Here is a 27,455-nt window from a genome sequence, read left to right as displayed (position 1 = left end):
TGTTTTCTCTCTGAGACAATGGAAGAATTGGTTTCATAACTGAGCACAATGGCTGGGTGTTATTCAACACTATTGTGAAGGTGCTCATTGTTATGACTGAGTTTGTGCTTTGAGTTTTGTTTTGCGTTTTATGTAACATGTTAAAGCATTCATGATCTGCAACAAAACAGACTTACAGACTCGATCACGATAAAGTGTTTTGTAAATTTACTTCCACATGTAAAGTGAGGATTATATTTACATTTTATTTGAAAAGCAAACAAATCTGTAAGAAGAAAAAAAAACAAAAAAAATGCTATAACCTAATTGCATGAAGTGGGATCACCTTGAACTAATTATGTGTTGACTCACCTTTTGATAAAATTTCTGCCTTTGGTTTTCTTTGGTAGGAGTTCATCACACACCTCTAGACTCTGGCTAGGTAAGTCCAAAACTTTTATCCTCTTCTGAAAAAGTCATACCTTTGTTAAATTGGAGTATTTGGACACATTGTGATGAAAAATAAGAAAAGGAACATCTTTCCCAAAAAGCTCTCTAGTAGATAACAGTGTAACCACTGTTGGAAAATATGTTGTAATTAATTATTTTAACGTGAACAACCTATTTTACTTCCTGACTGACTAATGTGAAGTCAAAAAAGCTTTTATTTGTCCACATTTTCCTGAATATAAAGCACTATTATCTTAAGCAATGGCTCGTTCCCTGAAAACATGGTTCAGATGTGATTTTCAATGACCGGACCTCCACAGTTGCATGTGTACGACTGGTAATGAAGTCATAAAAAACCAGAACTTCACGGATGTAGAAACTGAGGCAGGCTGGCAGTGGACAAAAGGGAAGTTGTCCATGCCGTGGATAGAAGAAGAGTGAGCAGAAGGCAAATTAATCAAAGGACATCAAAGGCAGATGAGTGGAGAAAAGGAAGGAATGAAAGAGAGCCGCCCGGTCGGCCCATGCAGCTCCCGCCCCGCTCTGCCTGATCCTGCTCTCAGATCTCACAGTCATCGTGCCATTATGGAAGGCTGGGAAAAAATGAAACAAACACATAAAATAAATATTGAAAAAAAAAAAAAAAGCTGGAGTTTTTCTGTTTTCCAGTTTTCAAATCTGTAGCCGTCACTCCTCTTCAACCTTATACAATTTTGAAATCTTAGCTGAAAAGCAGATGGTCAAAAAATGTAAAAAGCTGTATGTTGCTTTCGAAGTAAACTGAAGACCCGATTTACGGTTACAAGTTGATGACACTCCTTCAGAAATGTTATATAGATTTAATTGTCATTCCTTTAAGCAGTAAAGTACTGCCAATATGGCAGTAATTTGTATTCAGTTCAATTAAAAAAGCTTAATTGATGTCAAAAGTAAATTAAATGTTGTTGTAACTCAGCTAACACAAATTTTTCCATCCAGACTCAAATGGTGATGACTGTAGATAGAAAGACTACAGAAAGACTGTAGCAGTCTGTATTTCAGTGTCTGTAAAGATGCCTCTGACTGAAGTCAATTTCTATCCCAGTCTTGTGAAAGGGACGCTCAGGGTCATCCATCATGCTGTTAATTTTATGAAGCTATTTTCTTTATTCAATTCAATTCAATTGATTTATATAGCACCAATTCACAATATGTCATCTCAAAACACTTTACTGACTTTACAGCAATCCCTCATACCTACAATGCATTTAGCGACAAAGAAGAAAACCCTCCAGCAGAACTTGACTTATTTTCTACCCGACTAATCATCTGCAGATACTCCAGAGCCGTTCCCAGAGCATAGCCAGCTTTTTTAAACAGCCTGCTGAGGTTTTCCTGCAGCATACAAGCAAACTAATCTATTTTTTGCATCTATTTTACTAATGTTTCTGCTGCTTAAACATCAGCAGAATAATAACAGCTAATCTAATCAATTTGTTTTAGTTATTTTAATTTATACATATCTATTTTGTAACACCTTGTACAATTTTGAAAAAAATCTGGGTACATGTCAAAAAGAATAAGTTAACCTTTCACAATTTATAATTTTAAATGTATTTAATATTGTAATAAATCTTTTCTTAACTTGAAGAAATGTTTCTGCAGATCACGGTAATGCTCAGCTTCACCTTTTAGTTGTGAGATGTTACTAACTGAATTGGTTAGTATTTAGTATTTAGTATTTAGTATTTAGAGATGTTTCCACAATAAATCCACGGCTACCCACTATACAAAATCAAACGTTTAAGGCAATTTAGACGTTAAATTTAAAGGATCAAAAACTGAATTTGAACTGATAAAAAAGTCACTAACTAATCCTATGAATATACTGTATAATTTATATATATATATATACAGTATATTTAGCTAAATAATTTTCCATGAAAATACTTCATGTTTGTAAGCAACGCGTTACTGTACCTTTATGTAACAAAAGCAGAGTTCAGCAGAGAAAGACAAAAGTGATGTGAATTGACAATATTTTAATGGGAGAGACAAAAGACTGTAAGTGATCAATGGACGCGGCAGCCAATTGATGCCCGGGGGCCTGCTTTGATGTGGGTATCCTCAGAGGGACGCCGGGGACAATGCCCTCTTTGAGGGACACGAATGGCAGACACTTCCCTCTCCCTCGAACACTCAGCGTCCCGAATCTGGCTCGCTTTGAATCTCACTGGGATTTTTTACTTTAGACTCCCTTTTGGCTGCACATTCCCCCCGTGTCACATCAGCGCATATCCTTTTCGACAAAACTTTCTCCCTCTTTCTCTCACACTAATTAATTCAAACAACTCCCTGTTCCCTTCCGCCCAGCCAATCCGTCGGCTCACCCTTTCTACCCCCTGCTCCCCCTCTTTCCTGATCTGCGTCTCTGCATCTCCCTCCCTCTGTCTCCTTTCATAAAACCAAACCTCTTTGTGATGGTCAGCCTTGGCAAGTTGCGCCCGATTTGCTGTCATAGTCTTAATGAATTCATCTGTTTGTGCATTGGCCATGAGAGCATCTCTCCCTCCCTTTCCTATTCTCCCACCCCTCCTTCCCTCTCTCTGGTCTTCCCTCTGGGACTCTATATATATTCCAGGGACCACTTCAGGGGCCTATTGTTCCTCAGAGTAACCTTACAGACAGATGCCCTGCATCACAGTGTGGGAGAGAGCCCAGAAAGTCAGGAGGAGGGAGACAGAGCCCCCAGACAATAAGGACGAGGAAACTCTGCAGACCGGCCCGATCTCCATCACATCTGCATCCTCTTCATTCATTCTGCGACAATCCCATTTGTCCACCTGCTGTCAAAGTGGAGCGGGGGTCTGATGGTGTAACACGATGCTGCCACTCTTCATCTCACTGCTGCTAATGGGGCTGGAGTGTTTGCAGGGAGCCCCAGCAGGTAGAGAAGGCTACAGGATCTCCCAGAGCGCTCTCAAAGGTACCTTTTCTCAACTTACTGAAGCTGTTTGTCATGAAATATGCAATGCAATGTGAGCAGTAACAAATGCTAAAATGATCAATGACTAATCTGATTATTAGCTCATCCTGAGGGGAGGGATAACTCAGATCCAATTAACTCACATTACACATTTATTAATATTCATTTTTATCTTAGCTGTAACATTTTAAAATAACATTATTTGTATGTGGCACTTAAATATACTCTCAGAGACGAAACTTCTGTTGAAACAAATTGTCTTAAAGAGAGTCACGTGTCTTCTTAGTTTTTATACTCTGTGAAATGGATGCACTCAGAAGTGCTTTACAGAAATTTAGCAGCTGTTCAGCGTATCATTTTATTAATGGATATGTGGGCATGTAATTCTCACTGTATGAAAACTTTGAATGAAAATATTATAGTGGAATCTGATACAATGTTAATCCAGAGACGCAACCAGAAATCCTACTTTGCTTAAAAAGTACACCACATTGTTTGTCATAGTTAAAAATGTTCTATTGTAGAGGGTGAAGGGTTGTGACCAGAAAACTTTTTATAAAGCTGAATATGTCTTTGTTGGAGTTTATAGTAATATGGAAATCACCAATTTTTTTTTCTGCTAGCTGGTCAGCAGTGCACAGCAGCAGGTGTGATAGGGATAACACATTTACCTATGCTTCATAAAATCTTATAAAACTCTGGTCGCTCTTTTATTTTTCTTAGAATCTAATTAAGAGGGGTCCCAGTTATGAGAAGAGTGTGCTGAAAAAAGTTTCAGATTTGGAAACATCTGTCTAGCTACCTGTGATCTGCCCATGATTAGTTAATAATGTCTTCATGAGTTTTCCTCCAGTAGAGAGCTGACAATTTCACTGCTTCATTAACATGAACAAAATCTGTCAAACTGAACATTAAAACTCAATGTTAAGATACAGCTGAGCCTTCAAACATGACGAGATGCACCAAATCTCTGGACTCCTGTTGGCCCCAGGCCTGCCAGCCAGTGCCCTCCAGGCCTGCCCCCAAACCCCTCAGCCTCTGCCCGCTCAGCCCTGGCCTTCTAATTAAGTCTTCAGTCGGCATTGTTGTTGTTAGTGGTCCTGCCCTGTAATGTGGCGCAGCGCAGAGGGGAGGGAGGGGCGATGTGGGGTCAGCGGCGCGTTTGAAGGTTTGAAGGACTCACTAGCGGGCAGAGCATGAGCTAGCTTCCCTAAAAAAGCTGCCAATGAGCTCAGAAAGCAGCATGAGAAAAGAGGAGCTGCACACAGGCACACACACGCACACACCCCTACACACCAATACGCACCCCTTCATGCTCACACGTACTGAGTGTTCCCCCAGCAAATGTCAGTCTTTCCACTGAATCACCGAGATTCCTTTCATTCAAGCTTTCTGGAAAACTTCTGGTAACATTTTTCAAAACTAAATAAATTTGTGAAAATGTGCTGAGATGAGGAGAACTACAGACTAACTGTATAATGGAGGCAAGGTAAGTTCAAACAAAGTGCTCTACATACTTGCTGAGCAGATATATTAATCTGGATGTGAAATGCAAATGCTACTTTTCTTTCCTCTTTGACCAATACATTGATGTCACTTCTTGTCCTCTGCCGCAGCGCTGTCTGAACGGGGCACCGTTGTCCTGGAAGCTGCCATGACGAGCGCCCTGTCTGCTCTGGATCATGCTTTGGCAGAAAGAAGCCAGACTGAGGCAGGATGCCGAGGCTGCGCTCCCTGTCTGTTTCAGAACTGTGCACAGCTGTCAGGATCCTGCTGTGAGTACAGTTCTTATCCTTCATCAGCTCCTATTCTTGAGTCTCCAGCATGTTTTTGACACATACTTGTTTTTGCTTCCTCATTCAACAGCATCCCCGTCTAGTGCCTCGTCGGAGCCCAGCTGTGACGTGATCAGCAAGGCTCAGAAGCTTCAAGGTGAGGCCGAGCGGAGCTGGGCTCTGAGTCAGGCCTGTGGGTACTACCAGCATCGCTGTCTGCCAGGTGAGCTCAACACTGAGAGCTGCATCAGGATCATGGGGGAGAGCTGCAGTGCCCGGGTCCTCCAGTGCAGCCTGCTTCACACAATGCAGAACCTTGAACCTGACATGCAGTCGCATGCACAAGGTACGATGCGTTTTGTCTAATTTCTCCTTTGTGTACTCAATAAGAAATATTCTGAATTCGTGCTGAGGCCTGTCTTGATGTCTGTCTTAGCAGCAGTGTGCGGTCAGAGGTCATCCAGAGTGCAGAACAACACACAGCCACGCTCAAGGATAGTGGGTGGCTCCCCTGCACCTCTGGGCAGCTGGCCCTGGCTGGTCAACCTGCAGCTAAATGGTGAGCTAATGTGTGGAGGGGTCTTGGTGGACAGCTCCTGGGTAGTGACTGCAGCACATTGTTTTGCTGGGTAAGTGTTGGATTCATTGATATCTTATTTAGTAGACTAAATTGGGCCTTTCTGCACGGTGACACAAATTATAAATCATAGTGAATATAAATTACCTGTGGAATTCCTCAAGACTTTAATCTTGGGTCAATTCCAGTAATATACTACTCCAGCTCAGATTATGGAGAACTACTTAATCTCATATGGGTATACAGATGAGACATTGCTGAGACATTGGTTTGTTGTATTTCTTATCTTTACTGGGATTTTTGTTGCTTTTGTTAATGTATTTTTCTGTAAAACTCTTTGTGTATAAATGTTACTTTACAAATAAACCTGCATTGCTATCCATCTTTCCGCTTCAGCAGCCGCAGCGAGAGCTACTGGACAGCTGCGGTAGGAGAGTTTGACATTACCAAGAAAGACCCGGATGAGCAGGTTCTCAAAGTGAACCGCGTCATCCAGCACCCTAAGGTACAAAGAAATAATTACATAACAATGTCAATAGAAAACTGTAATAAACCAAATTCTCACTTTCCTGCAGTTCAATCCAAAGACTTTCAACAATGACATAGCCCTGGTGGAGCTGACATCACCGGCGGTCCTGTCTGAACATGTGACACCGGTATGTCTTCCTTCGGGTGTGGACCCCCCAACAGGCAGTCCGTGTCTTGTGGCAGGCTGGGGGTCTCTCTATGAAGGTGAGTGTACACTCTCACTCTTGTCTCAGTCGCAGCTGGTAAGAGGTTTAAAAAGCTCAACATGTCAAGTTCTCTTTTTCTTTTTGCTGTAGTTAAGCATTTGCCAGTATACATTTTTAAGGAGAGTTCAGCATTTCAAAAATATAATTTTAATTTGAGATTTGTTGTCCTGCTAACCACAAAACCAAGATCGGTAAAAACCACAGTGAACTACGGCTGTAATAAAACTTCTGTTTTAAAACCGTCACAGATATTAATGCTAATGCAATTTAATAAACAATAAGAAGGAAGCAAAGTTAACTTTCACACACAAAATGCATAACATACATAGCTAGCAATTATTTATCAATAATAAAATCAAGCAAAGATTTTATGTGTTCAAATGCACAAGTGATTTTATTCTTTTAATTACTTTTAAGTTTCAACAAATCAAATTTGAGCTTCTATCACCACACTTCCTATAAAAGAGCTGGGTTTGAGATGGGCTTCGTCTTAAACAGAGACCCGAGATGACTGCCACAGAAGACACACCCACAATGCAACAAACATTTCATCAAGACCTAAACACAGATTGTTCATTTACTCTCTAGAACTAAAAAAAAAAGGAAGAAAAACTTAGTGCTTCCTAACACAGACTCTCGCTTAAGAATTCTGGACTGTTATTTGAAGCAGTGAAAAATGAAGTGAGAGTTTATTGAAAACATTTTCGTGTGTCTTTTAGATGGGCCTTCTGCTGATGTGGTGATGGAGGCCAAGGTCCCCCTGCTTCCTCAGAACACCTGTAAGACCGCTCTCGGCAAAGATCTGGTCACCAACACTATGCTTTGTGCCGGCTATCTCTCTGGAGGCATAGACTCCTGTCAGGTGGGCAGAGTAACAACTTTTGGATCCTGCAATTTCATTTTATATGGTTTCTCTCATGCTGTATTTGTATGCTTCCATCAGAAACCTAATCATGATGAATGCTCTGTATGAAACCTTAAGGATATCAAAACACTTTTTATACAAAGACATGGTACTTGTCATCTGTAGGGGGACTCTGGAGGGCCCCTAATCTACCAAGACCGAATTTCAGGTCGCTTCCAGCTCTTTGGTGTCACCTCCTGGGGGGACGGCTGTGGAGAGAAAGGAAAACCTGGAGTTTACACACGTGTGTCTGCTTTCTCTGACTGGGTTCAGGCCGAGATACAGAGTGAGTTTCACGCAGCTGAAACACAACACCGCTTTCCTTTGTATTATCAGACAAAAATAATAATACACAGACTATCTGATATCCCAACAACAAAAACACCTAATTACTGTGTATTGTTTTCAGAGTCACTAGGGAGCAGGGAACCGACATGCCCAGAGCTCCTGAAAACAACAGAAATGACAGAGGAGGAGCAGAGGTCTGAGTTTAACTCTCTCTGTCATTTCTACACCCTGACCTGTCCTCCCAGTCAGTCTGCTGGTGCCTGCAGTCGAATGGCTGAGGACAAATGCCTCACCCGCTTCAAGAAGTGCCGTAAGTGCCTGCATTCAAAATTTTAATTTACAAGTAAAACATCTCAGTTAGTTTGAAATTCCTGGAACATATATATATATTTTATCTCTCTACCCTGTAGAGTTGCGTTCATTCCTGCAAACCATGTTGGACTTACTCCAGAGGGCTGAAGACTACATCAGGGACAAAATGGACCTGACTTTCTTTACTCAGACTCTCCCTCAGCTTGTGGAGCACATCTACAGTGCAGCTTTTACCCACAACAGAGAAAGGAGGGACCTCGGCTTGAACCATGGCCTCAGTCAGATTAAAGGTAAAGGTTTGAAAGATCGTGCTTCTGCAGCATTGTGTTTTCCACAAGCACACAAAAGCTCATGCACAATCTACCTTTTTAGACAATACAGTAGTGTAATGTTGAATATCTAACATGACCTTTCTAACTTGTATTTCATTATTTGCAGAACAGCTAGGGGGAGCTATGATACCAGCAGCACAGGATCCGCCTCACGCTCCACCATCTTTATTTAGACATGTGGGTCCTTCAGTGGATGAGTGGGAGGAATACCTGAGAAACATGGCTGATGACATGGACAAACAGCACCAGACTAGAATGACAGATACTTCCTCCACACCAAAAAGTGACGAAGAAAATATTTTTCAACAGGTAAATTGCTTCTTTAAAATATATATACGTACATATACAGTACAGACCAAAAGTTTGGACACACCTTCTCATTGAATTCAATTAGAAAGTGTGTCCAAATTTTTGGTCTGTACTGTATATATATTCCAGAAGTTTTTTCTTGTTCTGCACAACAGTTATTTGTTCAATAAAATAATGGTTGATTTAATGTCACAAAAGTTTAGAAGACCTATAAATGTTATTCCAGGGAACAAATGTCTACTGCAGAAAAAACACATGACACATCTAGCATTGACCAGAAAGCACCAAACAGTCTTAATGTACATAAATAAATCTGTCTAATCTCAGTCCAACAATCTATAAAAAAATGCCCGTGGATGAATTGTGGGAAAATTCTGTATATTTATTAGATCAAGACTTGGTTACCATTTGGTTACATCATCTAAACTTCAATTAAGCACTATTACAAAACAACAAGAACTGGTAATTGAAAGAACAATTAAAAACCTGACATTGATTTGATAATGATTCAATCATGTTAAAAGAAATATGGCAATGAACTAAATATACAGATACTGATAACAATGAACTACCTGAGCAGCTACATTTCTACTTATTAATAGCAGTGCTTATTGAGGAAAACTTAAAGATGAAGCATGAATTCAAAGTGTCAGAACCATGACAGCTTTTCAGGAAGTTGTCACAAGGTGCTGATCAACCAATCAAAATGACTTAGCAAAATACATTTGCCATGAGAGACATACTAGAATAAAAAGGATACATTTCTTGCCCATAAAAAGACCAAAATTTTTAACCATCATGTTTATGGAAAACATGTTTTCTTTTTGAAGCTATCTTTCATGTTCAAGGCTTCAAACATGTAAATATTATATCCATGTCATCTTTAAGTATGAAGAGGACACATTCTATATAAAGTAAACTTACTTTATTCAATTAAATAGGAGATTTTTTCAATTAAAATATTAAGGATTAGATTGGACGCATTGTGGAGTTACTTTACCCTTTTCTTAACATCTATTTTATGTCTCTAATTGTTTGCAGACACAGGATTCTTGGGTGCAACAATTGGCTGGACAATTTCAGTCTCTTATTTCTGGCCTTCACTTGAGACTGGGCTCCAGAGCAGCTCCACCTCTTCTGCATTTGGACTCAGTCTATCCTTATGAAGACTCTCCTCACAGTCTTTCTTCAACCATAGCATTGGGCCACACTGCTCCATCATCCTCACCCCAAAAATCCAGGGAGCCTTGGTCACTTCTGTCAGTGTTGATGGATGAACTTAGAGGAACAAGAGCAAAAGATGAGACTGTGGATGATGGCGCTTCACAAAGTGAAGCTTCCTTCAGAGGAGCAGTTTCTCCTGAGTGGAGCGCCACATCAGAGGATTTCACATTTGATGACATCGGGGATGGAGGAGAATTAAAACCTTCGGCAGCACCACTTCTGGACGTGTTGACATCTGCCGTCAAGAAAGTGGAGCTTGCTCACACAGAAACCTCTGACCTCAAACGTGATGGAACATCATTGGGTCTTCAAAGAAGACCCAGAAGTGTTCTTCAGAAGAGGCAGATCCCTGCTACCAGTGAGAAAAGTGTGTATAAAACATTTCTGGCGTTGATTTAAAGATGTTGTGCATTATGGACCAAATTGACATGCATTTGGGTTTCCCTGTAGTTTGTCCTGGATTGAGAGAGTCTTCACGACAAGTTAGCCAAATCCAAGAGACATACAACTGGATCCTAAACATACCAAACAACAATCTGCAGATGAGCTTCCAAGAGGTAAATCACAGTTAAATATTAAGTTTCAATTACAAATTTTATTTGCATTGTGAAATTACTTATTTATTTCTATTTTTCACTCCTCAGGTTTTAGTCGATTTGACCTCCAAAAATGATCGAGGACTTTACCAGGCACGGATCAGAGCTGTTGTGGCAGGACGACCCTTGACCTTCTACAGTCTTGTGGGTCTTGAGAATGAATCGTTTTACCGCAGCGTGCCGAGGATCATCGCCGTGGCTCTAGACACTCTGAAGACTTAACCTTGATTACCAGGAGAGAACTGAAAAAATAAGAGCGGTCATCAGCAGAAGATGCTCATCCAGCGCACACCTGCGAATATTCCTACTGTCTTCAGCAAAAGCCATTATTTTGACTTGCAGAGCCTGACTTTGACTCTCCATGCAAACATGAATGTACCTGTTTCATTGGTGACAACATCCAGTTCTACTTTGCAACATTTATTGCCTTTTTGATAAAGATGTGCAAAACCCTTAAACTAAATTAAGTTTTATTACTACAACAAAATTTCAAACAAATGTATTCAATTCAGTACTTAATCTCAGTTCTTTTAAAGTAAGGGGACGGTGATCTTTAACAGCACAGGTTTTCTTTAAAGTTCAGTTATCAGGATCATTATTTGCCACAGAAAATGACTGATTGTCTGTTTGTTGATTTGACCACATGTTTTCAAACAAAATTGTGTTAACCAATTACAAAAAATTTCCAGTTCATTGGTGCGGCGCTTCAAATCTTTTATTATATCGATTGGGTATTTCAAAGAGTGATGCCATTTAACGAGTTTCCAAAAGATCTTCAGAAACGAAAAAGGCCCAAGTGAAACATAGCATTGTCACCCAAATCTCCATCAAGTGCTTGTGTGATTAGTGATTTTCTTTAAAACTATAGTTCCTAAAGCCTACCTAAATCAAGGGCTGAATTTCTTTACAACTTTCAAAGTGAAACTGTTACACTTTGCAATAAGAGAGGCATTTAGCTGAGGGTTTTTCACACATCATTATCAGGGGTGTGAATAAATGTTGCCAGTATTTGTGGTTGGAGATGTAGCAATGATTAAGTTATAAATTTGTATAAAAAAATAACTTATTCCTAATGTATTTTACAAAGGTTGAGCCTCTTGTGAAGCACACAGATTGTATATATTATGCATATTATCTTTATCCCTAACATATTTATTTGCATTGAGAAAGTTGTATTTTTTTAATAAAAATGTTTATATACTGAAAAATGCTGTACCTGGTATTGCATGCTGAGTTGAGATACTTTTAGATTAATTTTGTGTAAATTATCTGAGAGGTTTGAGAGCAATGCAACTCATCCTACATTACCACTGCTGCAGTTCTACCAGAACCAAAGCCAACACTGAAGAAAACAGATGAAAAAGACTTTGTGATACTTCCTGTGATGGTATGATTTAATAGGCATCATCACTACAGCTTCTGCAGAGTGTGGAGACACGTACCTCTCTAGTTTCTCACCATATTCCCCAACGAGAGAATCAGAAGGGAACCAAAAACCAGAGCAGAGGCTGCTCTGATCTGAACGCAGTTTCCTGTTTTCTCTCTGGACCCTGCAAGCTGCTAATCACAGAGGTCTTGTACTCATTTTTTTTCTTCACCTTGCTACATACACACCCGTATATCAACTGAGAAACCACAACGACAAAAAACATGCGTATTTAATAACAAGAACGTTACTGAAAACCACACGGCACTAACTGATATAAGATGTATTTAGTAGCAACCGCAGCCCAAAGTAGGTCCCCTAATATTTGGCCAACTTAAAATAAGACATAAAAACCTCAGACTGAGTTCACCTCACCCTCTATTGCATTTCATATTTATATTTGTGACCATTTTAATATTGCATCCATAAAATTGATCAATCCTTATCTTTAACACCTGGATAAATACATAGTTATTTCTTATTTAAGTTACTAGTAATTATATAAATATTTGTACTTTATGTTCATTGGCTTTTCTCACCTTGCCTATGTGATTTTCTCAGTCGTGCTTCTGCTTTAGAAAAGCTGTCCTGACTCCATTAGAGTGACTTTGATCTGAAAACCAGTCTGTAGCTGTGCAGGCTAACCAGTTAAATATACGGGTTTATTTTATAAGATGCAGCAGCAACGATTAAATTTATTTCATTATGTAGCACAGGAAGCAAAAGGTAATTTTACAAAAATTAATTTGAATGTATAACTCTCATACATTTTATTCACATTTTGGTTATTTTCCACAATTGAATAATTTTTTACATAATAAAATAATAAAAAGCAAGAAAACACTAAGCAAAAGCCATTTTGTATCTTTTTTTAATCTACTCTTATATTTTACTCTTCTATTTTTCTGTACAACTATTTGGTCCGAGAGTGTGTTATTGTCAGGTCTAAATACCTATTAAACAAACACAGGAAAGACAAGAGAGTTAAATTCTTTGTTCTCGCGAGGAAAACGGACAGAGATGTGTTTACAGTTACAAATCTCCAAACGCTCTGAAACACATTTGTCCGCTCCTCTCTTTTTATTTCTTTCAGAAACCCTCGTACATGGGCGCTTGCAACTTCTCAAAGGGAGGGGGAAAACAATTCATCACATAGTTGCAGCGCTAATGACATTTACTATTTAGACACATGTTATCTACACTCTAAATCTCTCTGCTCCAGTCGAGTAATAGACAGGCCGGCGTCGAGTAGGACAAGTTGTATATCACACAGAAGAGCAGAGTTTATTGCTGGCTATCTCCGCTATCTCCCAGGAAGGCTTCCCTGCTCTCTTTCCCAAGGAGGTCACAGGAAGGAATCATAATTATTCAACACACAGAAACATTACTTAGAATAGAAGAAAAAGAGAAAAAGCATATAATAAAACATTATCTAAATGTAACTACAAGGCTACATGATACAACGAATATTTGATAATTACTAAAAATACAATTTATCCAACAGTTATAAAAGAAATGCTGGGTTGCACTGGGTACTGCATACAGAAATAAAACCTTAAAAGTGCATTTAAAAACGCATAAATTTTTTTTTTATTTGTGGTAATGTTAATATTCTACAACAAGAATATAGTTGTAAGGGAGAATATGAAAGGAAAAAGGAAAAAAAATAAAATACAATATCAATTTTGTCTTGAAAAGATAAATGTTACTTAATTTTCTACCATTTACACAATGTCATGGGTAGCGGCCCATCTTCGATGATTTTGTCGGAGACTGAGGGAAGGCTGTTCTCTTGCTGGGGTTTGGCCATCTGATGAACTTTCTCTGTTACATACCTACAATGAAATCAGTTTGAAGAATATAAGAAATAATTTTTTTGACTTAAAATTTGTGCTTTTTTTCAATAAAATTACTGACTGGTTTTGCTTTTCTGTGGCAGTGGCAATGGCAGAGACTGTGGCAGTGTGATCTGGTGGGAGTCCTGCCATCTGGACTGGAATTTTCTTAGTCTGGACTGGAATTTTCTTTGCCAAAGTTCTACAATGAAAGAAATTTGAAGAAATATACAGTACATCTATTTGTTTTTTGTCTTAAAATTGTAAATTTTTTTCCCAATAAAATTACTCACGCTATTTGGCTGACGTAGTCCTTCACCCATTCAAGTTCGGGGTCAACACATCTTTTGTCTTTTCTTGTGTGGAAACTCAATTAAAAAGGAATATTAGTTAATAAAACATTAAATATAGTTGTATTATGTATAATATAGAAATAAAATGTATGAATTGTGAAGTTTTTATCATAAACATGATCAATTACATGATGGCGTTGATGGGACAAAAGGGAGTTTTCCTCTGCACTGAGAATGCCTTTATCTCTGAAAATGGGAGTCTTCCCGGCAAGTATCTTCGACAGCAAAAAACATAACCTATAATCAAATATTAAAGTTGAGTAAAGCATAACATTGCAAGTCTCCGTGTTTGTCATTTGTTTATAATCAAGAACAAGAATATAAAACGAAGAAAAGATAGAGTGAAGAAATATGAAAGCAAATGCTTACCTGCATGTGTGTTTGTAACCAGGACACAAAGAGTAACAAGTGTCACCGCCATCACTGTAACTCTCATTGACACCATAGCTTCAACTGCGCCAGCAGATGCTGCTCTGATCTAAATGTTGTTTCTTGTTCTCTCTAAGTACTGAAAGCTACTGATCACCAAACCGCCCTATATATCCATTTATATGTACATACCTTATACTAGAAATTGCTTTGGGTTTATTTCAAATTCAATGGAATACAAAGAATACAAAGGGTAAAAAGTGAAAAAAGAGGGAGACAAATATGAAAAGAAAAAAGATAAAGACATTACAATAAAACACAGTTTAAGTCTGTTTCTACAACTGCACATACCAAGATACCTTAGAGACAAACATGTGCATATATAACAATAACAATGTCACTGAAAAGAACATGGTATCAATTAATACAAGATGTACAGTATTTAGTGACAACCACAGCCCTAGATAGAGTGGATATGTAAACACCTGAATCCAAACACCTGTGTGCGAATGTTCAATAATGGATGTGAGCCACCACCAAGCCCCTCAGAGCACACGGCTGCCCCACCTTAGAGGAGCCACACTAACCCAAACTTTCAGACAACTCCCAGCTCATAAGTCATTGGACACTCAGGTTGCGTTAGCCTGACCCGCACAAACCGGCTAACCCCACCAGTCAGCAGCATGAACTCCTTAATGAAAAGAGTGTCTACAATGAGATTTTTATCATCTCATTGTAGACAATGTTTCCTTTAAGGAAGAGTGTCTTCTGTAGCATTTTTAAGCTAATACTTGGGGGTTTGTCAACAAAATTTGGAGATGGAGGAGGCCAGAGATCCAAATAAGTCAGATGACATTTAGCTTGGGATTATGTAGAATAAGCACTTAATTCTTGGTAAAACCACCATTTTCATTAAAGCAACCAGTGGTAGAGTTTCCATCAATGTTTTTACTATAGGAATACTGTTAAATTATGATGGGTGGCTGCTATTGCAATGAATTGTTTTTGTATGCAGTCACATGTGATTTTGAAAAAAAAAAAATTTTTTTTTACTTGAGTACACAAATCTGAAATTGATTGATCAGATACTGCGTGATGCTTGTGTGTTGATGTGAGTGGGAAGTGCGGCTTATTGTAGGAAGTATTTTTGCTCCCACTCTCAAAGTGCCCACAGCAGACTGCAGTCAGTCATCACATGTGGTATGCTGCAAATGAATGGGACTTACCACCTGTTCTCTTGACCACCATGTTTTTTTTTTACTTTTCATCACAGATAATCTAACTTTATATATATTTTCAAATGCTAGTTTTGTTTTAACCACAACAAAATCTGATTTTTACTTTTTATAAGCATGAAAAGCCTATCGTAGGTCACATGTGTGCTAAATTTGCCATCAGACTCCATATAACATTGTTCGTGCCAGCCGATGAATGACAATGGACAGGTGCACTGAGCATAAACGCAACACTGGAGGCATACACAGGCTCTGCTCAAACTGTTAGCATGTCATGTCTCTTGTGTGTGTGTGTGTGCGTGTGCATGTGTATCAGCTGCTCATGACAGAAATACATTTTAGATTTAACCCTAACCAGCAACGGCTTCCCCATCCTTCTGCTATCAACCCCTCCTTATACAGACCAGACCTTTAATCCATAAGCAGAGCTACTCCACCTGGTAGCGTTCATGCACACGAGGGGAACTTTTCTCAGACGGTGCTGCAGAAACACACTCATGGATTCTGGACCTGGACGCTCTCCACTACTTTTTCTAAGAGTTGTTATGATTTCTGCTGCAGGTAGGGATTCACAGCAAAGCTTCTTATGGTTCAAAATTATTGTGATTTAATAAATATGACTCGGGTTACATTCAGCTTATGTTCTACTTTTAACATGTGAAAAATAATAATTCAAGAAGTTAAGAAAGTATTTTTTTTATATAAAGTGTATTTGGTATCTAGTAAGAAGTATGCAAAAATAAATCCAAACATTTTTATTTATTCTTTCATTAATAAAAATGAAAGAATAATTATTATTCAACAAATTATTTTGTTGTGATTTTTGCCTTTTCATTAACAAAGACACACAAAAGAAAAACAACTGGTTGTCTCGATTTCAGACAACCAGACAGTGCTAATGCTTTGTGTGCTAAAACGATCTGCTAAACACGTTCTTCTTTTTAATAATTTTAAATATTAAATTAAAAAAAACATTCAAATATGTTTATTACCTTAGATCTGCTAATAGAATGAACTGTTTCAACATCTTTGTCGCTTGATTGTTGCCATGTCTTTGGGTTTGTCTGCTAAAGTGGTTAAAAAACAAATGCTGTCCTTTATTCTAAGGGATCTTATTCTGTTGGATTCTATTATTTTTCCAGTAAATTCCAGTTTTATATCGAAAAGAAATTCACTGTAATCAATTAATATTGTACAATGAGACAGCAGATGCTTTCCTGTGTTCTTGTGCTTTATTGAAAGCATGTGCGGTCAACCTTGAGGGACAACTTTTCAAAGATCTGATGAAGGGCTACAACAAGAACGTGCAACCGAATGAGAAAAATGGAAATGTCACCCAAGTCTCCATCAAGATGACTCTCACCAACCTCATCTCTCTGGTGACCTGTTCTCACTCTGATGGCTGCCTGTATAGCCAGTTGCTGCGCAGGCTTATGATCTAACACTGAAACTTGTTCTCTCTTCCTCTAAGAATGAAAAAGAGGAAGTTCTGACAACCAGTGTGTGGATAGAAATGGTAACTTTACATACAGTTAAACTGCTGGCATTTCTATTGTTTAGAAATTCAAATGTGAAGCAAGCAGACTTGCTGTGTGCAGGTTTGGTGTGACTACAGACTGAGGTGGGATGAACCACCAAGATCAGCTTTATATGGGAACATAACATCTCAACTACGGGTTCCCTCCAAAAACATCTGGCTGCCCGATGTCATATTAGAAAACAAGTAAGTAAACTAACATTTCTTTAAGAGTGAGTCAATTTTTTTTTTTTTTTTTGCTTAAATGATCTATTCCAATTCAACTATATAAAATTAAAACATATTGCATTATACATCGTCGATTGTAAACTGAATGATTATTTTGCATCGCTAAAATAATTAATAATTAAGCTCTTAAGAATTTTACTAATATAATTAATAAATAACTAACCAGATATAAGCTAACATGAAATCTAACTACACAGTGAATGCTGAAAGAGTTGGGCAATTAACATTTTAAGTTTATTAAGAATTAATTAAATCCTTTCAAGAAGAATTTGCTGTTTGGTCAATCCACCACAAGTTTGCTCAGCTCCTTTTCCTCCCATAGTTAAAATAGCATTACAATGTCACTTAGTTGATAAGAAGTTGGACTTGGTTAAATATTTAGGTGTCACTCATACCAGAAGCGTGCAAATGTTGTAGAATGACATTTTATTTGTGGGTGTTTCTCTGGTTCATCTATGCCTTCCTTTCTGTCCTCCAGTGTGGATGGACAATTTGAGATAGCGTATTACTGTAACGCACTGGTATCCCCTGACGGCTGTGTGTACTGGCTGCCTCCTGCCATCTATCGCAGTGCCTGCGCCATCACAGTGAACTATTTTCCCTTTGACTGGCAAAACTGCACAATGGTCTTCCGGTAGGTACGCCCAGACAATAATCAAACATAGAAAAAAAAGAGAAAACCTCAGAAAAAAACGTGAACAGGATATAAAAAATGTTAATTAGTTAATGTCCTAACATGCTGATCTGAAAAAATAAAGTATTGTCAGTCTGTTCAATTTGTTTTCTGGGATTTCTTTAGGGTTTATATATCAATATGTGGCACAAAATCAGTTGCGATGTCATGATCGGTGTTAATTGGTTTGTTGCACTGATCTCACCTTGAATATCTCCTGATTTAATAATTATTTACTTCCAGATTATCCATTACAATTTCATTAATTTTTTTAATTGTCTGTCTTGCATCATTTCTGCTCCATTTTTCTGAGATTGACTCACCTTGTTTCTTGTCTGCCACACATGCCTTCTTTCAAACATTTAATGTTTGTCAGACGCTTGTTGGGTCCAATAAAACAAACTAAATGAACTATATGCACTCCAACTGGAGGCAGTGCACATTGAAATTCTGAGTACACTACAGGAGTTCAGTCGAAGTTGTGATAGGATGAGAGGCACAAAATGTAAAATAAAGATAAAGCACCAGCAAAGAAATAAACAGAAAATGCATCATTCTGAAGTCATTATAGCTATTGCAAAACATTGAAAAGACAGCTTAAACATGAAAACACTGAAACAAATCATTTCTAATCCAGTCTCTTTAGGCATAAAATAATTAATTGTTCACTTCTGAAGACTTGTCATTAATTTCTTATCTGGAGCAGGACTTTTTTTTAGATGTACAGTATTTATAATTTTCCTCACTACGGAGTCAGACCATGTTTTTCTTCTCTGTATTCAGATCCCAGACTTACAGCGCCAGTGAGATTGAACTGAAGCTCAAGAAGAAAGATAACTATACACTGGAGTGGGTGGAAATTGATAAAGAAGCTTTTACAGGTACAGAAACTCATTTAACAAGCGTTTGAAGAGCTGTGAAAAAAAAAAAACAGTTTAAGATTTAGAAGCTGATGTTTTTACCGGTGAAAACTGAAATCGTCGACGCTTGTGGTTTTAGAGAATGGCGAGTGGGCGATCAAACACAGACCAGCCAAGAAGATAATCAACACTCAGTATACCAAAGACGACCTGGAGTACCAGCAGATTGTTTTCTTCCTCATCATCCAGAGAAAACCTGTTTTCTACATCATCAACATTATTGTTCCCTGCGTTCTCTTCTCCTCCCTCGGCCTCCTGGTTTACTTTTTACCCGCCAAAGGTTTCTATCCTTTTAAAGAAATTACCTTAATATTTCCATTATTCCAGCAATACAGCCATACAACATGATGCTGCCACTAGCACACTGTCTCTGTTAGGACAGTATTCTTAAGCTTTATGGTCATTATGAAATCTTAGTTTCATTATATCATCGGAAATTACTGCAAAACAACATAAAGATCTTCTGGTTCATATTGACAAAGGCCACATTGGCTCTGAATAATGGCACTCTCTCAGCCCATGTAGTGCAAAATTTTGATTTAAAAATTAGAAATAGTTTATTAATTATATCCGCCCCGAGACAAAAAAAATAAAAAATTCAGTCCGATGTCAGACGGTGAACAAAAAAGCTTAAGTGTGTTTCTGTACATTGAAAATTAAAAAAAATATATATAATTCTGGTTTCAGCTGAAACTCTGATTGAATATCAATTAAAATTTTCACAGCTGGTGGCCAGAAGTGCAACATGGCTATTTACTCTCTTCTGGGCCAAACCGTGTATCTCTTTCTAATTGCTAAGAAAGTACCAGAGACGTCAAAAGCAGTGCCTCTTATTGGAAAGTAAGTTCATATCTTTCACTTATAGTTCCTTTCTGGCTACATTTTTGCATACTTAAAACTGTGATTTATCTCTTTTCCAAAATCTTTCACTGCAGATATTTGATGTTTGTGATGTCAGTGACCACCGTTGTAATAATAAACTGCGTGATTGTCCTCAATGTGTCCTTAAGAACCCCAAACACTCACAAAATGACAGACAAAGTTCGCAAGGTAGAACGTTTTTCCAGATCAGACACTGTTTAACCCCAATAAGTGTCTTTTTCTTTAGAGATTCACCGAAATTCCTTCTCGACTTCAGCTCTTCCTGAACGTGTTGCCTCAACTGCTCAGGATGAGGATGAAGCCCTGGACGCCAAACTGTGAAAGAGCCTCTGAAACTACTGACGGAAAAACTCTTGGCAAAGACAGAATCCACAGCCGGCGCCGCAGCTCCGTTACCCTCATCGCCAAAGCAGAGGAATATTTAGTAAAAGTGGCTCGATCTGAGCTGATGTTTGAAAAACTCAAAGAGAGGAACGGATTAATGAAGTCGGTGTTAGAAAAGCTTCGTAAGCATCGACATCTTCAGGTTTTCTGAATGTGCTTTCCGTCACACAGTGAAAGCAAAGTTCTGATCAGAAGTTTGCACTTTTAGTGGGTGGTAATATCATAATTTTAGGGTTTTATGATTTATTTGAACCATTTTTTTTCTATCCTAGTTCTAGTTTGAAATATTTACACAAATTACAACTTCACTAATGTTTAAAGTTAGAATTTCTTTAAACATCATTTTTCTTTAATCTGGCGTCAAAATTATAAATACAAATTTCTGTACAGACATATTTCAATCATTTAATAAGTAGTGCTAAAACTTCTCTTTGGTTTTAACTGACCACAGCTTTAAAGTGAACATATGTTACAGCACAAAAAAACACATACAAGCAGCTCAAAGATCTGATATGGAGAGGCTTACATTTAAAAAATTTGGAGGAAGCAGATTTCAAACAGTTGTAAAAACTTGCAAGTGATTTAGGTTGTCACCATTTTAAAACTAAGAGATCAGCAAATTCTTGTTTTTCAAATTCACATGTTTAAACTCACCGAAACTGTATGTTGCATAATCTGTAAAAGGAATGATCATGTTGCAAATGCAAACTTTTGATCCCAACTGGTCTTGCAGTGCAACTGTAACATTACTGGTTCATCTTTTACACAGACGGTGGGCTGACAGGAGGCACAGCGGAGCAGCTTAGCGTCAGTCTGGCTCAGGCCTCTCCGGAGCTGAGGCAGTGTGTGGAGTCCTGCAAACACATAGCAGAGACTGCAAGGCAGCAGAACAGCTTCCAGAGTGTAAGCTCCTGCAAAGTGTAATACTCCCAAGAAGCACATGTGTGCTGATTGTGGGGAGAAGTAATTAACAGTTAACATTTGACTTTGTCCTAGGAAAATGAAGAATGGTTCCTGGTCGCTCGGGTCATCGACAGGGTCTGCTTTATTGTCATGGCATTAGTGTTTTTCATCGGCACGACCGGCATCTTCCTAATGGGCCACTTCAACCAGCCTCCTTCCAAACCGTTTGGTGGGGATCCAAAGGAGTATCTTCCTCCATTAGACAATCACACCGATGTAACAGAATAGGAGCAAATCTCCTGGACTGAACCAGGATTAAGGAAGTAGGAAGACCTCAGGCCTTTCACTTGAAATACAACCAGCATCACTACCTGTCGGGCGAACTGAACTCTGAAAGCTGCACCAGGATCATAGGAGAGAGCTACACTGCCCGCATCCTTGAGTGTATGCTACTGAACACAATGCAGAACCTGTAACCTGATATGGAGTTTCTTACACAAAGTTTCATTATTTTCTGGTTGTGAGAAAGTAAGGTGTGTTGACTTTCACTGTTCTTGTTAATTGCTCATATGCAATAAACAAATAAAAATACATTCAAATAAATAAATAAAGTTTTTTTTAATAATAATCACCAGAAGTCTTTCTGCTTCAGCGGCCTTGCAGGACTGCAGTGCAGCAGTTCAACCTCACACTGTCCTGCTCCAGGGTTGCATGAGGCTCCTCTGCATCTCCATGCAGCCAACCCTGACTTGTTAACCTGCAGACACGCTGTCCTGGCTCAAGTTGCATACATGTACAGTGCCTTTATATTTCTTTTACAAATCAGAAGTAATCTATAAGCAGGAAAACATATGATCACCGAGCTATATGTATATTAGGAATCATAACAACACCAGCTGATGTCCTGCATTAACATTACCAACATCTTTGCTATGCTGCTTCAAGTTATGTATAGCACCTCTCATGTGTGTCATAGCTGCCTTTAGTTATAGCCTTGTTGACTTGGGATTCATATGTTATGTTGAGTATTTCCGTAACTTGCACAGAAGCCCTAACATACTCAGTAACCTTAATGTACCCCAGTCAGTCATCACAGAGTGTGTGTGGGTAATTAGACTCCACTCACCACCTGTTCTGGCGACCACTCTGTGGCCCTTTTCATTTATTTATTGTTTATCAAGCACACTCATAAATGCACATGAAATATCAGTTTCTTATTCTAATTCTAATCATTTTATTGTTACAACCAAAATTAAAACATATTTTTAATTTTAAAAAACTAACAAATAAGCCTAAAATGTCACTTTTCACAAATTTTCCTTCTGCAATACATTTTTCATACAAACTGTTGATTGGTGATGTTCAGGAGGACTAAACATAATCACAACACAGGGTTTCTACTTTCAAACTAGTTTGCCCAAAACGTTGATTGGAAACACCATTCTGGACCCACCAAAGAAACCCCTCCACCCTTTCAGTGAACGATAAACTGGACTTTTCTGAGCAAAACAGACATTAATTATGTTGTGTGGGAGAAATGATTTTAAATGTTACACATTTCACATATCAAACAGTTCTGCTATGATCTTTCGCATAATATAGCTTATTGCTGCATGCTATTTTAGCTTTTTTCACTTTTTATTTATCATACTGGTTTTTAATCCATAAGTTGCTGAAACAAGATAAAATTCATGGCAGCACATTCCATTGCTGAATATTTTGTTTTGTTTTGTTTTGTTTTTAACAGCGATTGCTGTTATAAGTATTTTAACTTATCGATAGTTGTGGATCCCTTTACAGAAAAAGAACTTCATACCAGTAAAAAATAATAAGGTTGTAATGTTTTTGTCTGGTACAACTTTGTTCTTCAAGACATAAACTTGTGATTGATGCATTTCTTATTTACCTGTAGTATGTTTCTTAGATTTTTTTTTAGATCTCTGATACTTTTACCTATGACAAACAGCTAATTTAAAAGTCATCTGTAAAGGACAAACATTTTTTCATAGCACGGCATGTCTAAAAAACTGCTTCTAGTTGATCACATTGACTGTGTCAGGATTACAGGAAAAAGCATCTTAAGGTTCAAATGCAACGAATTTCTGCTTCATTCCGAAACAACTGCATGGCTTTCAGATTGCTGCTACTTTGTGCATTTGATAGTGTTCTTTTTTAATGTTCATCACAACTACGATCCAATGTCCAACGTCATCTTCAAGGTCAAGAGAGCAGAAACATCTCCGCCCTCCCCCTGAAACACAATCTCACCGCACCGTCCACCCACCTCTGGGAGCCGGACTTCAATTTCATGGCTGAGTGGCGCTTTTCTAGAGCAACAAAAGGTGGATCCGGCTGGTTGAGATGGAAACGAAAGTCGGCAGGGAGACTGAGTTGGAGTGAGACGTCCAGAGATCCACACACACAAAGCAAGGCATTGGCTACATGAATAGTCACACACACACAGGTGGTCATGAGGTTGACGCTAAACTCCTCCTGAAATTTAAAGTTTGCCTGGTTGCTTCCAACTCATAGTTAGCTGACCAGATGCATGAAGGGTGACCAACATCGGTAAGAACGAATGAGATGTTTTTCTTATTGTTGCTCTTGACCAGAGATATAGAACTAGAAGAGGATTACAATGTTTAACTTTGTGACCTTGTTTGGGATCAAATTACGTGTTGAGTGTACCGTTAAGCAGGACTTTAGTTTGGTATTGCCACGGGCCGCAGAGTAAGACAGCAGTGCTAGTGTGTGATGTGAATACAAAAAGAGCCACAGTCTGGCTTCTATGGCAAGACTGATGTTTATATTGCTACCAGGGAGCAGACTTGTGAGAAACACTGAGTCAGAAAAGAGAGTTTCTAATTCTTCTCCAACATGTAGTCATATTGAATAAGGTAAGACCTTCTATAATAAATCATTTGTTGTCTTTGCATTTTTACAGCAGGATAGGAATTTAAAAAGTCCAATGTTTGGAGATTATTTTTCTAACAGAACTTTGCATTCAAACTCACATGTTTTCTGTTGCAAACATATTTTAATGTATGTGCAGTGGAAAACTAACACTGCACATCACCCTGAACACATCATCTCCAAACAAACATGGTGGCGGCAGCATGATGCCGTAGGAAGGCCACTCTTCTGAAGGGTCAAGGAAGCTGGTGATAAGATAAATAGAAGTAATAACCCTGAAAGAAAAAACTATTAGAGGCTGCAAAAATCTTGAGGCTGTGGTTATTGAGTTTACTTTCCAGCAACTTTAAATATACAACCAGATTTGCAATAGAAAGGTTTATATTAAAGTTCATTATTTCATTAAAATGACCCAGTCAAAGCTCAAACCAAACCCTCCGTCTTGTCTGACTGAACTTAACATAAAAACGTTTACAAAAACATTTGCTTTTCTATGCTATGGAAATATTTTTGTACACATTTCCTACATATGTGAGATAAGCAGACATTGAACACTGGCTGTGTGTGAAATGTTCAGGTGCACATCATGTCAGCAGTGACCTGTCAGCCTCCTCCTTTTGGTCCACTTGAGCGAGAGAAGCACATCCAGGACATCTTCAGGGCTTTCAAGAATCGATGCGGGCCTTCCTGTGAGTGCCAGACTCAAGTGGAAGACGCCAAGTCTCACCAAGTGCCTCCTGACTTGGAATTTGAAAAACACAGTTCAGATCTCAGGCCTCATGGTGGGATACAGGACATGTGCATGCAGCCACCAGCACCGAAGACGCCCGAGGAGGTGGAGCAGGACCTTAACGATGAAGCAGGACTACAGTTTTTGTCCGTGTTAGAGACAGTCAGGCAGATACATGTCACTGCGAGACCCGACCTGCGGGGTGAGTATGGGTGAATACAGTCATGGTGAAAAAAATAACCATTTTAACACTTTATCAGGTCCCTGTTTTTTTTTAAAAATACAACCTATTTCATATATTATGTGGCAACCTGGGGGTGGATTTTCTTTATTATGAAACCGACAACGCCACCTGGAATAACTCCAGGAAAATAGAATAATAATAATAATAATAATAATAAGGACACAGGTACGTTCTACAGGAAATGAGACAAGATTCAGACAATTCTACAAAAAATTTATTAAACTTTAATAGGTTGTTTAATTTAACAATAACCTGAAATCGAATAGTTAAAACAGTGAATGCATTTTTAATAAAGTTGATTATAAAATGTTTACATTTCAAAGGAAACTGAGGCTTACCAGTGGGGGGAGAGTAGTGAGGAAAGGGGCAACATCCAGTGAAGAAAAAGGGATCACCCAGGACACTACAAAGACACGGCAAACACACACACACACACACAAAAAAAGGGGTGTTCCACAAAACACACAAGACAAGACACCGCCACCAGGGGTCACCACCGCCACCACAGAAGCCTCAGTCCCTAAAAGAAAGACAAAATATGAAACAATACGAGTAAAACAGTGATATAATAGCACTAAAATATTGCTTTTTATCCCGGTCGTAGTGCCATCAATGCTCCCGGCAGCGGGGGAAAGTTCATACAAATCTTTTAAAACAATTCATCGTAGGCAAAACAGCAGCGAGTGTACGTCCAAATTTAATAGTTGTCAGGGACTCAGCAGGAGGCTAAAAAATAAAGTAGATTATTAATACAACTGCTGATAAAAACTATGACTTATGGTAGCTGCTTACCTGTAAATTACTACACGGCCAGACAAACAGATCCACAAGGTCACTTATGGAGCGCAGCTGTAACAGAACACTACATAAAGGCTTCGTTTACATGAGACGGATGTTACCTAGCCATGCTAGTGCTTACCTTCCCGGCAGCAAACAAACAACCGAACAAATCGGTCCAGGAGTTGGAGGCACAGCAAGGGAGGCTAAACAAATCAAACCAGCTTGCATTAATGGCTATGATAAAAGCTGACAAACAAAGAAACAGCCACGCTTACCCAGCACAGCTCAGCAAACAAACTAAGCAAAATGAGTTGACGTCATGACGCAAGTAGTCTTGTGACAGGTAGAGACCTGCTTATATGCAGCAGCTGAAATTGATCTTAAAGTGGCAGCGTACCATTTATGCTGCTACAATCTACCCCCCCAACTTGCATCGACGCCCCGACGACGACCCCAAAAACACTAGCACCAAGGTCTAAACAGTGCAGAAACAGCATTACAGTGTGGATCAGGAGAGTGTGCAGCCCCATGCACTAATCCCATTGGTCTTGGGAGATGGTGGACATTGGAGTGCTGACCTGCTGTTGAGCGTGTAGTTCTTCTCATTACCCTTGGAAGGCCCTGATCTTTACTTGAGCTGGCAACACTAGGAGCTTGAGATGCAGATGTTGAAGGAGCTTCATGAGGATATACCTCGGCAGACAGAGGAACCGTGTTGTTTCTGACCAGGTGTGGGTTGGCTGGCAAAGAAGGCGGTGACTGGTGGACATTTACCCTCAAAAACAAATCAGGATCAGTTTCATCCTCAGAGGATGAATCAGTCAACAGTGGTTCCCCAATAGGGGATGCTGGGATGTCACTGCAAACAACTGGCTTCAGTAGAGACCGGTGGACCCTTTTAGTTTTGTTCAACTCATCTGCAGGAGCCACAGTGTAAACTGCTCCAGTATCACCTAGTACTTTTAGGACCTTATACACCTTGGAGCGCCACAGATCCTGAATCTTGTGTCTTCCTTGTTGACTGGTGTCTCGGAGTAGGACAAGTTGGCCTTCGTGCAGAGGAGAATCTTGAACATGCTGGTCATTATTTCTCTTTCTCCTATCTGCAGCAATCTTCAGCTTCTCCCTGGCTTCCTCAAAAGCCAGTTGCAAGCGCGTCTGGTGCTCTGCAACCCACTTGTCAACACCACCAGCACTTGGTTCTGATACATGGCCAAGCAGAAAGTCTAAAGGAAGCCTAGGTTGTTGGCCAAACATCAGGAAGAAGGGACTTTCTCCAGTGCTCTGATGTGGTGTGGTGTTATAACAAAAGATCACTTGTGGCAAATAAGAGGTCCAGGCTCTTTTACTGGTGGTGGGGAGGGTACGCAACAAGTTATGAAGCGTACGATTAAACCTTTCACATTGTCCATTTCCAGCAGGGTGGTACGGTGTGGTCCTGGACTTCTTGATGCCATAGAATTGACAGAGCTGCTGGATGAGGGAACTTTCAAAATTACGTCCCTGGTCTGAGTGAACACGGGCTGGTACACCAAACTTTGAAAACCACTCGGTCACCAGGACATGAGCCACAGTAGAGGCACGTTGATCTCTGGTTG

The 27,455-nt window shown here is 39.1% G+C and overlaps 5 protein-coding genes across 8 annotated transcripts in view; 3 read left to right on the top strand and 2 right to left on the bottom strand.

Moving 5' to 3' along the window:
• The first annotated feature begins 292 nt into the window (after window positions 1-292).
• Window positions 293-11,563, top strand: prss56 (serine protease 56). Of its 4 annotated transcripts, XM_028021510.1 has the most exons (15): window positions 293-421; window positions 3,050-3,394; window positions 5,011-5,169; window positions 5,261-5,515; window positions 5,609-5,798; window positions 6,143-6,251; window positions 6,322-6,478; window positions 7,200-7,342; window positions 7,511-7,670; window positions 7,794-7,982; window positions 8,083-8,274; window positions 8,423-8,625; window positions 9,667-10,216; window positions 10,300-10,406; window positions 10,494-11,563. In XM_028021510.1, exons 2-15 carry the CDS (start codon window positions 3,292-3,294, stop codon window positions 10,665-10,667), a joined length of 2,691 nt encoding a protein of 896 aa, XP_027877311.1. In that variant the 5' UTR covers window positions 293-421; window positions 3,050-3,291; the 3' UTR covers window positions 10,668-11,563. The 4 variants fall into 4 exon arrangements, with proteins under 4 accessions (XP_027877311.1, XP_027877313.1, XP_027877312.1 ...); XM_028021511.1 differs by lacking the exon at window positions 293-421 and having other exon boundaries at window positions 2,321-3,394; window positions 6,146-6,251; XM_028021509.1 differs by lacking the exon at window positions 293-421 and having other exon boundaries at window positions 2,322-3,394.
• Window positions 11,564-13,380: 1,817 nt separating this feature from the next.
• LOC114147097 (C-C motif chemokine 20-like) lies at window positions 13,381-14,545 on the bottom strand. The gene is made up of 5 exons (XM_028021644.1): window positions 14,429-14,545; window positions 14,188-14,296; window positions 14,000-14,074; window positions 13,789-13,908; window positions 13,381-13,706 (listed from the first exon to the last, which is right to left on the bottom strand). The coding sequence occupies exons 1-5, from the start codon at window positions 14,502-14,504 to the stop codon at window positions 13,589-13,591; spliced, it is 498 nt and encodes a 165-aa protein (XP_027877445.1). The 5' UTR covers window positions 14,505-14,545; the 3' UTR covers window positions 13,381-13,588.
• Window positions 14,546-15,940: 1,395 nt separating this feature from the next.
• Window positions 15,941-21,787, top strand: chrng (cholinergic receptor, nicotinic, gamma). Its single transcript, XM_028019755.1, has 12 exons — window positions 15,941-16,224; window positions 16,906-17,042; window positions 17,135-17,179; window positions 17,262-17,386; window positions 17,907-18,062; window positions 18,885-18,982; window positions 19,101-19,301; window positions 19,747-19,861; window positions 19,957-20,071; window positions 20,160-20,409; window positions 21,057-21,190; window positions 21,284-21,787. The coding sequence occupies exons 1-12, from the start codon at window positions 16,113-16,115 to the stop codon at window positions 21,476-21,478; spliced, it is 1,683 nt and encodes a 560-aa protein (XP_027875556.1). The 5' UTR covers window positions 15,941-16,112; the 3' UTR covers window positions 21,479-21,787.
• Window positions 21,788-23,484: 1,697 nt separating this feature from the next.
• Window positions 23,485-27,455, top strand: part of LOC114146019 (phospholipid scramblase family member 5) — a 13,795-nt gene continuing 9,824 nt past the window's right edge. Inside the window, exons 1-2 of the mRNA XM_028019756.1 lie at window positions 23,485-23,758; window positions 24,681-25,035. Coding sequence (XP_027875557.1) covers window positions 24,690-25,035 — 346 coding nt within the window. The 5' untranslated portion in view covers window positions 23,485-23,758; window positions 24,681-24,689. The remainder of the gene's footprint in view (window positions 23,759-24,680; window positions 25,036-27,455) is intronic.
• Window positions 26,399-27,455, bottom strand: part of LOC114146021 (uncharacterized) — a 4,029-nt gene continuing 2,972 nt past the window's right edge. The window contains exon 1 of the mRNA XM_028019761.1: window positions 26,399-27,455. This exon is cut by the window's right edge and continues 2,972 nt beyond it. The gene's annotated coding sequence lies outside the window, so the exon portion shown is untranslated.

This window comes from Xiphophorus couchianus, chromosome 6 (assembly GCF_001444195.1).
Source record: "Xiphophorus couchianus chromosome 6, X_couchianus-1.0, whole genome shotgun sequence".
Lineage (NCBI taxonomy): Eukaryota > Metazoa > Chordata > Actinopteri > Cyprinodontiformes > Poeciliidae > Xiphophorus > Xiphophorus couchianus.
Note: the sequence above shows the minus strand (reverse complement) of the source record. Positions and strands in the feature narration are given on the sequence as shown.